This window comes from Protobothrops mucrosquamatus, unplaced genomic scaffold, assembly GCF_001527695.2.
Source record: "Protobothrops mucrosquamatus isolate PMUCROS unplaced genomic scaffold, P.Mucros_1.0 scaffold_279, whole genome shotgun sequence".
Lineage (NCBI taxonomy): Eukaryota > Metazoa > Chordata > Lepidosauria > Squamata > Viperidae > Protobothrops > Protobothrops mucrosquamatus.
This window is the reverse complement of record NW_015386355.1, coordinates 1-16,625: the sequence shown is the minus strand read 5'-3', so window position 1 is coordinate 16,625 and position 16,625 is coordinate 1. Positions and strand designations below refer to the sequence as shown.

Genomic DNA, 16,625 nt, shown 5'->3' with positions numbered 1-16,625 from the left:
TGATGGGATTCAGCCAGTTCGGACCACTTCGGCAGAACCGGTAGCTAATTTTTTGTTGCTAAGGCCCAGAATGGACTTCCGTAAGTAGCATCCACACAGAGAACTGGTTGTTCACATATTTGAATCCCACCACTGGTAACACCTTTAGTGTCTCAATAATTTTTTTAGAGCACAGTAGGCTTAAAGAGCACCCAAAACTCAGCTTCAGGAATGGATGTCACAAAAACTTTAAACATCCCACGGCATCCCCGTGAGTTTGCATCCAAGAGCCACAGGGTAGGAATCACAAGCCATGCCCTACATGAATACCGATAGAGAGGAGTATTTAAATGTTTGCCATTGTTGTTTAAAACTATAACATTGTGACTTTTTTTACAGGTGCAAATAAAGGGTGGAATCCAGTATTGATCATATTCTGGAAGAAAGAGAACATATGCAGTCCCCCCACCAAAAATATCTCTAGCCAAATTATTCTAGAACAGACATGTCAAACTTGCGACGACGTCGCGCAAGGTTTTGCCATTGCCGGCAATGGGGTGGGCGTGGCTTCCGGATGTCGCGTCCGGCCTGCAGGCCGGCAGTTTAACACCCCTGTTCTAGAAGATCTCCAAAACAGGAAAGAATTGGCCAGCCTCACTTCTGCAAGTCAGGTTATCAGGAAAAGTTCAACCAGTAAATGCAAGCATTTAATCTGATCCCACAGCTTCATATAAGATCAACATCCACACACTAAAACAACAATATAAAACAAGCAAGTAATTCAAATTGGTCTAGTAGTTACATACAAGAGAAATACTCATCTGGAGAATTTTGGGGTCTTAAGCGAGCTGCAGGGCCGGGTACCACAAACAGGTCTTTAACATTGCCCAAATATGCATCCAGGTAGACTGTTTTTTGGCAGTTAGCTTCCTCCATTCCTTGGAGAAAAATATAAAGATTTATGCTTGTTTATAAATATGGACATATTTTACTAACGCACTGAGTAAAAGTAGCTCTCAGATATAATTACTAGCAAGAAATTAACTCTAAGACTTGTTTGTTCATATAAATGAATATAAATTATTTCCACTCTCCATATTGTTTCCAACTTCTTTATATGCAAGTTCCAATGACTGAACAAAACCTACCTGTTTAGAACCCACTTAAACTAGTAGTCTTTTTAAATAATAAACATCTAAGGCTCTAGATCAGGGGTGGGGAACTATGGCCCTTTTATTAGTTGTGGACTTCAACTCCCAGAATTCCTGAGCCAGCTGGAGTTGAAGTCCACAAGTCATAAAGGGACCATTGTTCCCCACCTCTGTTCTAGATCAATGTCAATTCAATCCAAATAGGATATATACATGTCTGGGCCCAGCATTTATACATGGAGCTCCAGATGGCTGGAAATGTAAGCAACTGGTGTTTATACAGTGGTTAGCCCAATCAACAGGCAGGGTGTCACAGGGGTAGCCTAATCAGAAAATCTAGAACATTCATTTCCTTCCTGACCAAGTGGTGCTCACTCTATGGACAACATCCTCTGAAGCTGTACTTCACATATAACTGAAATGAGTCATCTGTATGTCACATTAGCACTTTCCTTTTCACTAAGCATTGTTGGTTTGGCACATGGCTTCAATTAAACCATGATTATAATTTCTGTAATCAATAAACCAGATGGGTTAGAATTAAGTCCAGTAGTGACCTTATGAAAATTTGCTCCTAAACTAGTCTACATTTTACAAGTTTTTTTAATATTGCCAGACTACTGCAAATTTATCTTTTCTTTCCAAACAATAGTTTACTGTTTCATTATTTATTTATCTGGTTTATTGATTACAGAAATTATAATCGTACTTTAACTGAAACCATGTGCCAAACCAACAATGCTTGGTGGTAATGAAAGTGCTGAGATACAGATGAGTCATTTCAAGAATGTTTTATGTATTCTAAAATCTACATGGTTTAACAAGACTTACCATGGTCAGAAATAAGAATAATATTAACGCAGTTGTGAAGGTTCATTTGCTTAAGCCCATCCATCAACAGCCCAACCACTTTGTCTACTCTCTCTAATGCAAGAATGACCTGCAAATCAAAAGTGAAGAGAGGCAAAGTAAATAAGTTAACCCATATTTCAAAAAAAATGGTGGTTCCCAATAAATATTCTGCTGTCAATAGAAAGCATCTGTCAGCAATATAGAGTAAGAATTGGTTTTTCATTAGCCTCCCTTTAATTCTGCTTGATATAGTTTGGAGAGCATTTTGGCACAATATAGCTGACTGATGATACTTTCCATCAACAGCAGATCAGTTAGATATCACCAAATAATTTTTCCATGTCCTTCATGATAGCTGCTGACTCAAGTAAAATTACTTGTGACATAGACCACTGTCTAAGATTAGCAATTCCAGCAATGATCATTCATTGACTGCAAGGCTGAGCTATGCTGGGCTGCTGTTTAGTCACCCCTGTAACTGAGTTAAGAGATAAAGAGTCCTCCATAATAAAACTAAACAAACAAAGCCTTGCAGACTAGCCAAATATTGTAGAAAACATTCCAAATTTCCAGAACACTTAATCAAGGAGGAGTATCACAAAAGCAAATGACAGAGAAGAAGCAAAAAATATCTAAAAATTAGGCCAATCCTGATATGCGCATCCTTCCTCAAAACAATTGTTATTCCATGCCATGTGATAAGAAATAGATGTTATTATTATTTTTAATTTATTAAATGTACACCCCACTTTTCTATCTATACAATGCCAACGGCAGCTTAAAAATACAAATGATAAAATATAGGAATAAAAACAATGAAATTAAAATGAAACCAAAATTAAAATCAATGTCATTAGAAACAATGCAATTAGCAATTAAAAGTTTTTCCTAACTGTTAAGTGCTAGTCAAACACACTCCATGGTCTGGGGACCACTTAAGAGAAAACCATCCTCACATACTAGATAGCCATACTAGATTTCTAGCAGCAAGGGAGATCTTCAAAAGGATGATTCTGGCTGATATAAGTAACCAGGCAGGTTCAAAGCAGAAGAGAACAATTTTCTTATTTTAATATAGTATATGTCTAGTCTAAGAAGAAGAAATGAGAAAAAAGATCTCCCAGTGCTGGTCTTCAATAATCTTTTTTAACCCAGGGATTTAAATATGTAAAGAATTCTGCATGCAGTTGAATGTTCAGCATTTTTTTCTTCCCTATTTAGGGATAGGCATTGGCCTTCCCCTTTAAAAATTAACTTTCACTTATATGTTTAATGCATAAAATTTGATCCAAGAAGTATTAAAATGATCTCTTTTCAAAGTTCCAGATTACCATCTGATCCTAGTAACCCAATGTACATACATATATTTCTCTGTTATCTAGTTGGGTCACTTATTTTTTTAAACACTTCTTAACTTTTAATCCTATCAGTGTTAATTTGGATGTCTGAGTCTAGTTATTTAATACGACTGTAAATCTGAAATCTTCTTTAATAATTATGTTTAGCAATCTTGTCCGTGGTCTCCATTGAATGTATTCTGCATCAAGATCTTTCATAGTTGTTTTCACTTTTTATATGTCATAATATTATACTCAAAGAGCTGTGCATCATTTTTATAATATATGAATAATTAAAAGGGTGTTTTATTTTAAATGAGGGGATCAAATAGCCTTTTAGTTAGATTTCTTTAATGTTGTAATCCTTAATCTACTATGGAACTTAATTTAAAAGAAATGCCATTATAACATCCATTTACTTACTTCACTGCTGATTGGCCCATAATGGTGTCCTGAGGAATCTGGTTCTTCTAAATACAGAGTGTAAAAGTGTGGTCTATATCAAACAGCATTAAAATGTAATATTTTACATATAAATTAAGAGAAGAGTGAAAATATTTAAATTCAGTAGACTTCATTAGAAACAATTACATTAATAACAAATCTTGTGGTGGTTTATATAAAAATGTATATTATAGTACACATATAGATAACATATGTGGATAAAGCATGATGACCAGGAGGGCTGGGTTCTGAATCAAACAATCTCTCACTAAATGGCCTTAAGCCAGGGGTCTTCAAACTTGGCAACTTTAAGACTTGTGGATTTCAACTCCCAGAATTCCAGGGCTGGCTGGGAATTCTGGGGGTTGAAGTCCACAAGTCTTAAAGTTGCCAAGTTTGAAGACCCCAGCCTTAAGCAAATCATACTCTCTCAAATTCGGCCCATGATATGAGTAGTAGTAGTAGTAGTAGTAGTAGTAGTAGTAGTAATATCAATTTACTACAGTATGCATTAATGTTACAAGGATTTAAAGTATGCACATGAAGCATTCTGAACAATTGAAAGCACTGTGCAAATGTTACCTATAGTGAAACCTCAGTTTAAAGGACTTTAATTCAACAGATTTCAGATTCAACAGATAAAATTTCCACTGCAGTTATAGTTGAATTATGACATTGTGGTATATAACAATGGTAGCGAACCTATGGCATGCGTGAGGTGGCAGTCAGAGCCCTCTCTGTGGGCACACATGCCAGGCCCCGGAGATGGCAACCGTCCCTCTTCAACCAGCCGCCCGCTAACTCGCCGAGGTCCCACATGGTCAGATGCATCCCAGCACCCATGCACTCGCTGGCCTCTGTGTGTGGGGGGGCTGATGGTGTCTGCCCTGCCTCACCTTGCCTCGCCTCATCCCGTAGGACGAGCCTCCTGCCCACCGTCCCACCTGCCAGAGACCCCCCTGGATCTCCCCCAACCCTGCCTGGCCCCCACAGGCGTCCCTCCCCACGAGCAACATCGAGATGATCACGCCCACCTTGGCCACACCCACCCAGTCTGCCATGATCACCACAGCCACGCCCACCCAGTGGGCCACGTCCACCTGGCACCCGGCGATAAATAAGTAGGTTTTGGGTTGCAGTTTGGGCACTTGGTCTCTAAAAGGTTTGCCATCACTGGTATATAACATTCTATCCAGGCTAACAGATAAATGGGAATAATAGAAACTCCTTTCACCAAACTGAACCATTAATGTGAAGAAATCACTATGTATTATATTACTCCACATTCATACTATGTTGCAGTACAAGCTTTTATGAACCCTTTAAAATTTATTGAAACAAACTTCACAACATCCACAAGATAAGCCAACTAGCCAATTCAACATAGCAGTTACTATTTGCCTTTCTATTATTTTATACATTGCTTTGCGATGGCAATTTACTTACCTTTCTTCTTCTGGTAATTTTAGCCAGCTAAGAAATGTTACTACTCTTTCTTCAAATGGTATTGATCTAAAGAGAAAATACCAACAGAACACAGAGACTTGCATTTGGCTTTGGGCAGCTGTTGTTGATTTATTAAATCTGGATATAAAGTTCCAGCATATTCTAAAATAGGTCCAGAAAATAGGTCATATCCAGAAAATAGGTCATTATAGATCAGGATTTAAACACTGTAACAATTATTACTTAGATACTTTGAATCAAGCAAGTTTTATGAATCCCCATCTGCACTGCAGAAATTTGGACAGTCACTAGATGGCAGTAACTCTCTGATCATCTGAATAGCAATAGCACTTAGGCTTATATACTGCTTCATACAGTGATGGAATTCAAATTCCTGAACCAGTTCTCTTATTCGATGCAGGCCTGGGCTTCCGAGGCCTAGAATGGACTTCCAAAAGTGGCATCCGTGCACTTCCAGTGGGCTGTTCTAGGCCTGGGAGGCCTTCTCCAGGCCTCCGAGGCCTAGACTGGACTTCTGGAAGCCAGTTGGTTCTTCAAATGCAGCAAAATTTAGCCACCAGTTCTGCCGAACTGGTGCGAACCGGCTGAATCCCACCACTGGCTTCATAGGGCTTTACAGCCCTCTCTAAGCGGTTTACAGAGTGAACATATTGCTCCCAACAATCTGGGTCCTCATTTTATCTCTCTCGGAAGGATGGAAACCTTGAGCCATTCAGAATCAAACTCCTGGAGTGGTGAGCTAGCCTGCAGTACTGCATTCTAACCACTGCGCCACCACAGCTCCATAATATTGTACCCTGAGGATTTTATCTAAGACAGGGTCCTTCAAACTTGGCCCTTTTATGACTTGTGGACTTCAACTCCCAGAATTCCTCAGCCAGGCATGCTGGCTGAGGAATTCTGGAAGTTGAAGTCCACAAGTCATAAAAGGGCCAAGTTTGAAGGACCCTGTCTTAGATAAAAGGGCCAAGTTTGAAGGACCCTGTCTTAGATAAAATCCTCAGGGTACAATATTTGAAGACCCCCGATCTAAGAGATACAGAAAAGAATAAGTGATGGTTGGTTTGAAATAAGCCTATCATTCAGAAAAGAATAAGAAGATATTTGCCATAACATGGTTAGCCAATTAAGGCTTTTTTGCCTACTATTTTTATTAGAAGAAATATTTTCATGTATATCTTGGAAAACTAATTGGAATATTATGAAAATATTCAGAATATTTTAAACATCAAAATTTTCTAAAAACAAGTCGGGCTTTTTAAGTGCAGGAATATCTGCTTAGGATTTTCAGAGACTTGTGCTTGGAAATGCATATTTAGGACAACAAGCACACAGATATAATTCTAGAAATTCTATAATTACACCAACCCTGTATGGATGCTGTGTAGCTTTACAAGCCAATACAATGTTAATTCTAGTGAAACTATTAACGAAGTTAAAATAAATTCATAAGCCCTAAGAAGTATGTCCTTGTTTAATGGAACATCTGGAATCAATAAAACTGGTCTTTTGTAAGGAATGAGGTAGATAGACTCAGTTACAGTGGCAATGGGTATAATATCAGAAGACCTGAAAAACCAGGTTAGGGACAGATCAAGGAGAAAATTTATTTGTGTGGTTGAAAATAATCAATCAACGCACTATAAAGCTAATCCCTTCTGTCTCTCCCCTACCACCTACAAAAAAAACCCTCAAACTATATTTAAGAAGGATATTTGGAAAGAATTACAAATTCAGAATTCTTATAGAGCTTTTCAGCATGTTGTGTAACAAAAAAAATTGAAAGCTAATTAACTTCTCAGAATGTCATCAATGCTAATCTTCAAATCTTTATACAAAAAAACAGAAAATGCATCACAAAATAATTTTTAATAAACAAGCAACTTACAATCAGCATAATATCAAAATCAACTAAACATGCAATCCCATAGAATGTAGGGGTTCCTAATAGAACAATTAAATAAATGGAATCCATAAGATAATACAAAATCAAATGATATGCTAATGACTGAGAGCATCTACTGGAGAATTTATTATGTGCTTAAAATTTACCAACAGATTTTCTTTGAAGAAGGTTTTCAACCTTATCAACCAACTAAACCTAAGTGATTGATAATATTTAAAACAACAGCAGAAGGGCACCACAGCAAGAGCTTTAAAAAGAGGAAAACTATTCCCAAAAAATCCTGCCACACTTAAAAGGTTTAGCTTTTTAGGACTTTGTTCATGATATTCTTCCATTCACAAGTTCTCACCTATTGTATAATTTGTACAAGTTTGGAAAACTTCCATTGACATCAACATCTGAACCAGGCCAGAAAAACGAAGCAGATTTTAGTCCCTGATACATTGCAGTCAGCCAAATCTGTATAAAAAGATTAAAAAAAACCCCACTTGTTATTCATGAATTATTTCTGTTTTTGGAACAGTATTTAGAAAATAATTTGCTGCTTTAAAAGAATTCCATGGATTTTTGCTTGCCATTTTCCACCCCCTCAAAAAGAATATATTCGTCACTAACCTCATGCCATTCTTCTCTTACAGAATCTTTCATTGTTTATGTTTATAGCAATTTATTTTCCAAGGCCATTCATAAGAAGATGAGAAGCTGCCTATATTTATGATAGTACCTCTGCCTAGATCTGCTAACCTGTTTCTTCTAACTATAGATAAATGCTTTATTTATTCATATAATCTGCAAGAATAACTGAATATTTCAACATTTCTCTGATCAAGTCTTTTCTACGCTATACGGTATGGCATTGAGCATTCTTGATCTTGTATTTACAAAGAAGGGCTTCATTTTGGACCTGTCTCCTGAAAGCCACAATTCCTTTTTCAAAAATAAGTGGATGGTGAAATTAATGGAGTTGGCAGAACATGGCGAAATTGATTGCTTTGATTAAAGAAAGATCTAGCTTTGTTTCTACTTGGTAATCACTCTTGAATTTTTTTTGAAACAAATGAGATTTTAACTTGGGTTTTCATGGTTAGATATGTTTGTGGTGACTGAGGTATTGTTTAGTAGGATGCATTCTAGTTCAAAGTGTCATTAATTTATATGCTTTTATCCGGATGGAAGAAAGTTAGACATTACTTTTTTCTACATCTTTTTGTTATAGTTGCTGTTTCTTGCACTCCCTAGTTTTTTTTTTGTTTTGTTTTTTTTGTTACCACTTTCCCTAACTCCTTTTTTTTTTTTTTTTTTTTTTTTTTTTTTTTTTTTTTTTTTTTTTTTTTTTTTTTTTTTTTTTTTTTTTTTTTTTTTTTTTTTTTTTTGCTTTTTTTGTGCATTTTATATATTTTTGGAAATTTAATAAAGTTTTGGGGAAAAAATTGTTCTTTCTTCCTTTCTTTGTTCTGTTTCAAAAGAGCATGGCAAATTAATCCACTATAAATTTAAGATGGCCTCCTTCTCCTGCACAGGCTATCTGGTCAGACATCACCAATATATCTGCCAATCCACAGTAGTTTGCAGAATCCTTAATGCCCTTGCCACATTTCTCCACTCCCATCCAATCCGTTTGTCTCCTCTTCTTCCTTCCTATTTACCTTCCATTTTCCAGCTGTCCTACATTAACACCCCTGACAAACTATTTCTTCTTCTCCCTTTTTTGCCTCAGTATTTTGTTCCCCTTGTCTAATGTTTCTCTCCTTTCCTGGTTTTCATCTCTATGTCATTATCTCTTTTTCTACTTGAGAGCTGCAAAAGCTTGGGAAAAAAAAAACAACAACTGAGAGGCTTCATGAACACAGGAAAACCATAAATGAGATTTGAGGATAACAGCAATCTTGTAATAACAATACCGAGAACAACAGCTATACTAGCATGTTGCAGAAATAATAAAGAATAACTGATCACATTTCTTTTAATGATCAGAAGGAATTGGAACACATGAAGAAAGTACAATATAAAGCAATCGGATTTTTTTTTTTAAAGATTCTGGGAACAACATGAAAGAAAAAAAGGCCTTTGTATTAGTAAAAATAAAAAATAAAAGTTTCTGCCATTTATCTTAGAGTGTAGGAGGAAGTTTCTGTTTGCTCTAGGTCAGGGGTAGTCAACCTTGGCTCTTTTATGACTCGTGGACTTCAACTCCCAGAATTCCTGAGCCAGCACAACTGGCTCAGGAATTCTGGGAGTTGAAGTCCACGAGTCATAAAAGAGCCAAGGTTGACTACCCCTGCTCTAGGTTATGGTGCTGGCCTAGAAACCAGGAGACTGTGAATTCTAGCCCCATCTTAGGCATGAAAACTGGCTGGATGACTTTGAACCAGACACTCTCTCCTAGTCCAGGACAAGGGTTATTGTGGGGAAAATAGGAAGAGGAAGGAGTATTGTGTGTCTTCTCCTCCTTGGCTTATTGATAAAAATAATGAAGATAGGATATAAATACAATATTTTTTTAAAAAAAGTAAAATAAAATTATAATAATTTGTGCATGTTTTCAATATCCTGAGAATAAAAATACATCAAAGGACTATGATACAATGAACCAAACTGCAAGTGTGGCCTATTACACAAAGACAGTTGAGGAGTAAAAGGCAGGGAGAACAAGAAAAGAACAAATGAGATAGCAAGAGAAAAACCTTTCATGTTTCAAAACCTTTCATCAAAACAATCAGCACCGCTGAAAGGAGAACCTGCTTTTTGTCTATCAAAAAGCCTTGTATTACACAAATCAGTAAAAGAAGGAAAAAGGAAAATACCCACTACCTGAAATTCTCTCAGCTTCCCATGAGACATCACGTTATAAATATTGCATCTATTGTATTTATAATTCTGTAGATAAAATTTGTGCAGATCTATGGAATCAATGCAGCATACACCATAAAATGAACTGCAGCTTTCCCCCCTTTTACGTCTGAATTTCTGATCTTAACTATGTAGTTTATTTGAACTCCAGTAAACGATTGTGCCGACTAGCGTCTTTCATATAATCTAAGTACCCTATGTCAAACACGTTCCCGTCTTCCATTTTTCAAATGAAAAAGAAAAAAAGACCGTCCCAACCGTACATCCCCAAGGGTATTTATGCCTATTGCATCATCACTGCACTGGAAAAGTCTCCACAATAATCACAGCTTAGGCCAGGGGTAGGCAACCTTGGCTCTTTTATGACTCGTGGACTTCAACTCCCAGAATTCCTGAGCCAGCACAGCTGGCTCAGGAATTCTGGGAGTTGAAGTCCACGAGTCATAAAAGAGCCAAGGTTGCCTACCCCTGGCTTAGGCTAATGTCTTCTGACCAGCCTGATCATTTCTTTTCAGTGTTTCCATGGAAGGGAAGAACAACAGATGAGTCTGTTGTTAATCCTGTCCCCATTTTTCAATTCTAAGTCCGTATGTGAATGAAACCCACTCTACCAATTTCTGCTCATTAATCCTGCAGCTCCATTTTCTCTGATCACATTTATGCTATCATGATTAAATATTGTGATTTGAAATGAAATCTAGACTTAACTAAATGGAGTGCTACTTTCTAGGGTTAGAACAAATCTAAGCCAAGCAAATGCTTCCTACAGGACAAAACAGGCTGTCATGGTTTTTCGATTCCTCTCCATTCCCAAATGAGTCAGTTCTTTTTTCCTCCAGATATCTCAAACTTTCCATAGGGGGAGCATCAGGAAAAGCAGAAATTAGAGAAACAGTTCTGCCACTTCTTTCTTCCAGCAAAAGTGAAACTTCATCAAGGGCAAGTCCCACCTGAGGTATAAATTACTGAATAGCTTGTTTTTTCTTTCAACCTCCCTTTTTCTTCACATAATAATAATAATAATAATAATAATAATAATAATAATAATAATAATAATAATAATAATAATAATAATAATAATAATAATAATAATAATAAAATTGGAAGGGACCTTGGAGGTCATCAAGTCCAACCCCCTGCTCAGGCAGGTAACCCTATACCATTTTGGACAAATGGCTGTCCAGTCTCTTCTTAAAAACTTCCAGTGTTGGAACATTCACCGCTTCTGGAGGCAGGTTGTTCCACTGGTTAATTGTTCTGTCAGGAAGTTTCTCCTTAGTTCTAGGTTGCTTCTCTCCTTGATTAGTTTCCATCCGTTGCTTCTTGTCCTGCCTTCAAGCACTTTGGAAAATAGCTTGACTCCCTCTTCTTTGTGGCAACCCTTGAGATATTGGAACACTGCTATCATGTCCCCCCTCGTCCTTCTCTTCATTAAACTAGTCATACCCAATTCCATCAACCTTTCCTTTTATGTTTTAACCTCCAGTACCCTAATCATCTTTGTTGCTCTTCTCTGTACTCTTTCTAGAGTCTCAACATCTTTTTTACATTGCTATCTTTATCAATATTATGTTACCATTTCTCTGTGGAGAAGGCAGATAGCCTTGGTTTTATCTTTAACTCTCTCTTTCTCTCATTTCTCATAGTTAGTCCCACGCAGCTCATGTTGCTTCTCCATGCAATAAAATTACACAATGATTTTCTCTTGCAGAACAAGCAGGCAGAAGGATAGCAGAGTGCACCCATGAACACCAATCAGAAGACACAATGAAAGCTCCTTAATTTCACAACATATTGACAGACTTAACCATCAACAGGGAAATTGTGAGCATCCTAGACTAAACTAAATCCAAAAATCTTAGGGAACACCTGGAAATTTGGCATTTAGACAAATCAGCGTCAACAGGCACATAGGTTATACACCATTCAAAAAAGACTATAAGAAGCATTAAAAAAGAAAAAAGAAAAGATAAAACAAGGAGAAGAAAAAGGAAAAAAATATGAGATAATATTTAACAATTGGTGGTGGGTTGTCAGTGGGTGGTTACAGTCTGCCTAATTTTGCAGAAAGTATAACAACATTTAGCTACATTCAAAGAGACTATATCTGACTGATCCGATAACAGCAATTGCACATAAAAGAAATTGGTGCTTCCCAGGTATTTTATTAGGTGAGCTATTATGAGATGGGTCCTTACAGAAGATACAATATAGTAGAATGTGAGATGCATTTGGTATCTTTTAATAATTAATAACACATTATACTCAGAATTGATACTTACTGGCTGTCCTTGGTACCACTGTCGATTAAACTTCTCGGCATTTTTGAGTGTGAAAGTAGCATTTCTCTCTGGATCATACATTTTGTTATCCACTAGACCATGGGATTCTGGGTACAGACCCTGGAAGTAATTAATTAATATGCATCAATAATGATGACATATCAATAGTTGGAGACCCCAAACTGTACACAGTAGGAGACAGTAACACTTGGAGATCCATCCGGTTTGATTCCCTCCAGCTTATTATTACAATAGTGGATTTTAAACTAAAGTTTGCTAAAAGAAACTCTACATGTCTTTGTTAATCTTTTCTCACTATTCCACAGTTTGGGAAATTTCTAGGCACTCTTTATTTCATGTGCAAGGCACAAGAGAAGTTAAAGCATTAAGGCTAAATGACAATATTGGATTTAGAGTGAAAACAGGCACAAAGAACACAAAGAACACATCAGGCAAACAAATACTGGGACATTATGGTATCTACACTGGAAACATGGAATTAAGGAGTGGGAGAAAGTTACAGAAGTCACTCCTTGGTTATTTCTCCTAATATAATGAAATAGGATTTTTAAAACTCTAGTACTCTCCTTCAAAGAGAGTATGGAACAAGAAAAGCAAGAACTTAAACCTACTCTTACCGTAGCAATGCTGTAATGATTAGGGAATGTTTTTGATGGATATACTGGCCTTAGGCTGCGAGTATATGTCCCACATTTTCCTGTCAAGGAAAAAAAATGCAATTCCATGTTTATAAATAACGTACTTTTTTCATATCAAATATTCAGAATGATTTAGAATAATATGGCAATTCCCATATGTGTTTTTTTTGCAGCAGCAGCAGCAGCAATAGATAATACATGGGCAACCCCTGAATCTTTTTTTTACCAGCTCTGAAACTGCCAAATGCCAACAGCAGTGAATCTGGGTAAAGAAATAAACACAATAGCCTCAGTTTTAAAATAGGCTTGGTACATATTAGATAAATCACTCTGATTGCAAAATTCAGAATTCTCAATCAATATAGTCTTTATTGAGGAATGGTGGCATAGAGCAAGAATCAGGAAGGGATCTATTCATACAAAGCCCATATACAGAGTTCAGGCAGCCTTCCTCAATAGGCTGGAGACAGTTTTTGTTGGCCTAGTGAAAAATTACAATTTCATCTAGGAAATTGCTTTAGCTATTCCCTGTAGGGAGAATTATATGAATTTCTTCCTAAAGTACATATAAATACACTAATTGCTCATTAGACTTCTTGGATTTCCTGTGAAACAATGGTTCCCTTAAAAAAAGAGAGTCAGCTTTGATTAGGCATTCTGACATTAATATTTTGCTACTGCAAGACAGAGATATTAAAAGGGATAATAGAGATATTGAAAAGAGATTCATATTCCCATATAATATTAAATTTTTGATATGAATGCTTAAAGCATGCCTAAAATTGCTAAAAATATATTGATTTCTTTGGACTTGTTTCATTATCAGTTAAAAATAAAAAAAACATTCTACTATATTGTAATACTTGTATATTCTAAAGAATTAATTTAACATTTCTTGCAATTATTATTATTATTATTATTATTTAAATTTATATACCGCCCTATCTCCCTTACGGGACTCAGGGCGGTGAACAGGCAATAATAAAAATCACAGTAAATATTACATAAAAGCCTGTTCTAAAATATAAAACCTCTAACAAAACCCAATCAAAACTATGCCAGGCCGGCCGCATGGAACAGATGAGTTTTCAGGGCTCGGCGGAAGAGGCGCAGGTCCGCAATTGTACGTAGGTCGGGGGGCAGGTCATTCCAGAGGGCAGGAGCTGCCACAGAGAAGGCTCTCCCCCTGGGGGTCACCAGCCGGCATTGGCTGGCCGACGGTACCCTAAGGAGGCCCTCTCTGTGGGAACGGACTGGTCGAAGGGAGATATTTGGTAGGAGGCGGTCTTGCAAATACCTAGGTCCATTGCCATGGAGCGCTTTAAAAGTTGTTACTAACACCTTGAAGTGCACCCGGAAGGCCACCGGCAGCCAGTGCAGCTCGCGCAGGAGAGGTGTTACATAGGAGCATCTAGAGGCCCCCAAAATCCCCCGCACAGCTGCATTCTGAACTAGCTGGAGCCTCCAGGTGCACTAACTTGACAACATTAACACTCTTGATATATTGTAATAATGAACCATAAAAAGTCTATATATAACAAATGTATTATTGGGTCCTACGAATTTTATGTTTGACTGGGACTTTTCAAACAGTTAACTCAGGAAAATCAGAACATACATACATACATACATACATACATACATACATACATACATAAAGGAAGTTTTTCAGACAGACCAGTCTGATTGAGTACACCTTGACATTTTTAACTGCTATACTGCAGTTTTTCTTTTTAAATATAAAAGTTTAGGTAAAATGGGCATATGTTGTTATAGAATAGCTTAGAAAATAGTACATTCTACCAAGTCACAGTTTATTTTAACAATGGTTTGCTAAACTAATCATAGTGGCCTGGTTCACATGTAATACTAAACTATGGTTTGCAGACCGTAACTGCACTGGGTTTTTGCATCCCGGTAAGCCAAAATCAAACTACATTATAGTTTAATCTGTTATATGAGCCTAATCAAATAGAGCAGGGGTGTCAAACTTGCCACGTCACGTGACATGTCACAACTTTTTTCCCCTTGCCGGAGCTGGGGTGGGCGCGGCTTCCACGTGACGCATTCAGCCCGCAGACCGGCAGCTTGACACCTTTGAAATAGAGGGACCCACTTGTTTTTAATGTAGTTATTTTCTGTTCCTTTGCATTACAAAAAATAAAATAAATGTTATTACACTGTTCCAAATGAAATGCAAAATGCCCATCATCCTCACTGTCCTCATATATTTTAGGTACTGCTAAAAGTATCAAATAGGGAACTTAGATTGAATTACTATATCAATAACTTACAGATGAAAAATACTTATTGTTCTTCTGTCATCTATCAGCCCTCTAAAATAAATAGGTTTCAAATATATTCAAGAGTATTCTTTCTCTACAATCCCATTGCTCATATACTTCATAATCATTCTTTAGAGTATTAAAATTTCCATATCTGGAAATGTAATCATTACACACTTATAAGAGTTTAAAAAGAATTGCTGAATTCAAGCAGGACTCCAGCAAGTTCATTCTTGGGTCTTGAATCACTGCTCACCCATGAAACATCCAAGACGTATTTGGAGTTTACAAAGGATATGAAGAGCTTCACGTCATATGAAAGGGAACACCACTTCATTCCCTTTTTTTCTTATTATCTCTGCTTGCTATTGCTCAGAAAGAGTAGGTACTCACTTAATTTGCTAATAACAGGAAGAAGTTTGCCCCACGTTTGCAAATATTCAGCTCGGAATCCATCCAAAGAAAACAGCAACACTGGAGGTTTTGTAAATCTGAGTTGGAAACATTAGAACAGTTAAGGTAAGCATCTAATAATTATTCATTTATTTTCTGCATGCTATAGATTAAAGGCCTCTTCCTCCATGTGACCATAAGCATGTGGCAAAAGAAAAGAAAACCACATCAAAACTCACTATTCATTTACATCAGCTGTCTTCAGCCTGATGCCCTCTTAAAAACCTGAACCTCAGCTGCCATAACAATGGGATCTAGAGGACAGTAATGGCGAACCTTTTAGAGACCGAGTGCCCAAACTGCAACCCAAAACCCACTTATGCATCATCGAGTGCCAGGTGGATGTGACCCATTGGGTGGGCGTGGCTGCAGTGGTAACGGCAGACTGGGTGGGACTAAAAAGTTCAATCAATCAATTCCAACTTTGCAACTTCCCATGAGAAGTTGAAATTGACTGATTGAACCTTTTTTTTTGCACACGGCAGCAGAGGTCTAAAGTGAAAAGGTTTTATAAAACCCAGCTGAAGGCCTAGGACTGGGGCGACAGCGCGCGTGCCCACAGAGAGGGCTGTGAGTGCCGTCTCTGGCACCCGTGCCATAGGTTCGCCACCACTGCTATAGGAGATAAGAGCCACATTTTTTATAGTACTAAGCTGGGAAGCTGCAGTATAGACTTTGCCAATCTACACAAAATTCTACCCGAGAGGGAGGAAGTAAGTTTCTTTATGTAGAGCAAATATCTTCCCCACAAAGGTGGACAATGAGGAAAGAAGAAGCTGTAGCAACAATTATGGGGATGAAAAATATAATGTGAATTTGTGCACACACAAATAGGGCTTACAGTATATAAATATGTACACAGAGGTAAATCAGGCAATGGCAACTGGGACTGGAATTTCCATCACTAAGCAACATGGTCATAAAGTGCAACATCGTGTGGCTGCACCATTTAGTGACAGC

General features: G+C 37.3%; 1 protein-coding gene across 1 annotated transcript in view; it reads right to left on the bottom strand.

The window, feature by feature from the left end:
* LOC107302637 (ectonucleotide pyrophosphatase/phosphodiesterase family member 1) overlaps positions 1-15,703 on the bottom strand; it is a gene marked incomplete at its 5' end in the record, with an annotated part of 33,175 nt that extends 17,472 nt beyond the window's left edge. The window contains 8 exons of the mRNA XM_015831755.1: positions 786-917; positions 1,962-2,070; positions 3,743-3,815; positions 5,210-5,275; positions 7,486-7,595; positions 12,269-12,388; positions 12,907-12,986; positions 15,606-15,703. Of these exons, the coding sequence (XP_015687241.1) occupies positions 786-917; positions 1,962-2,070; positions 3,743-3,815; positions 5,210-5,275; positions 7,486-7,595; positions 12,269-12,388; positions 12,907-12,986; positions 15,606-15,703 (788 nt within the window). The remainder of the gene's footprint in view (positions 1-785; positions 918-1,961; positions 2,071-3,742; positions 3,816-5,209; positions 5,276-7,485; positions 7,596-12,268; positions 12,389-12,906; positions 12,987-15,605) is intronic.
* Positions 15,704-16,625: the final 922 nt, after the last annotated feature.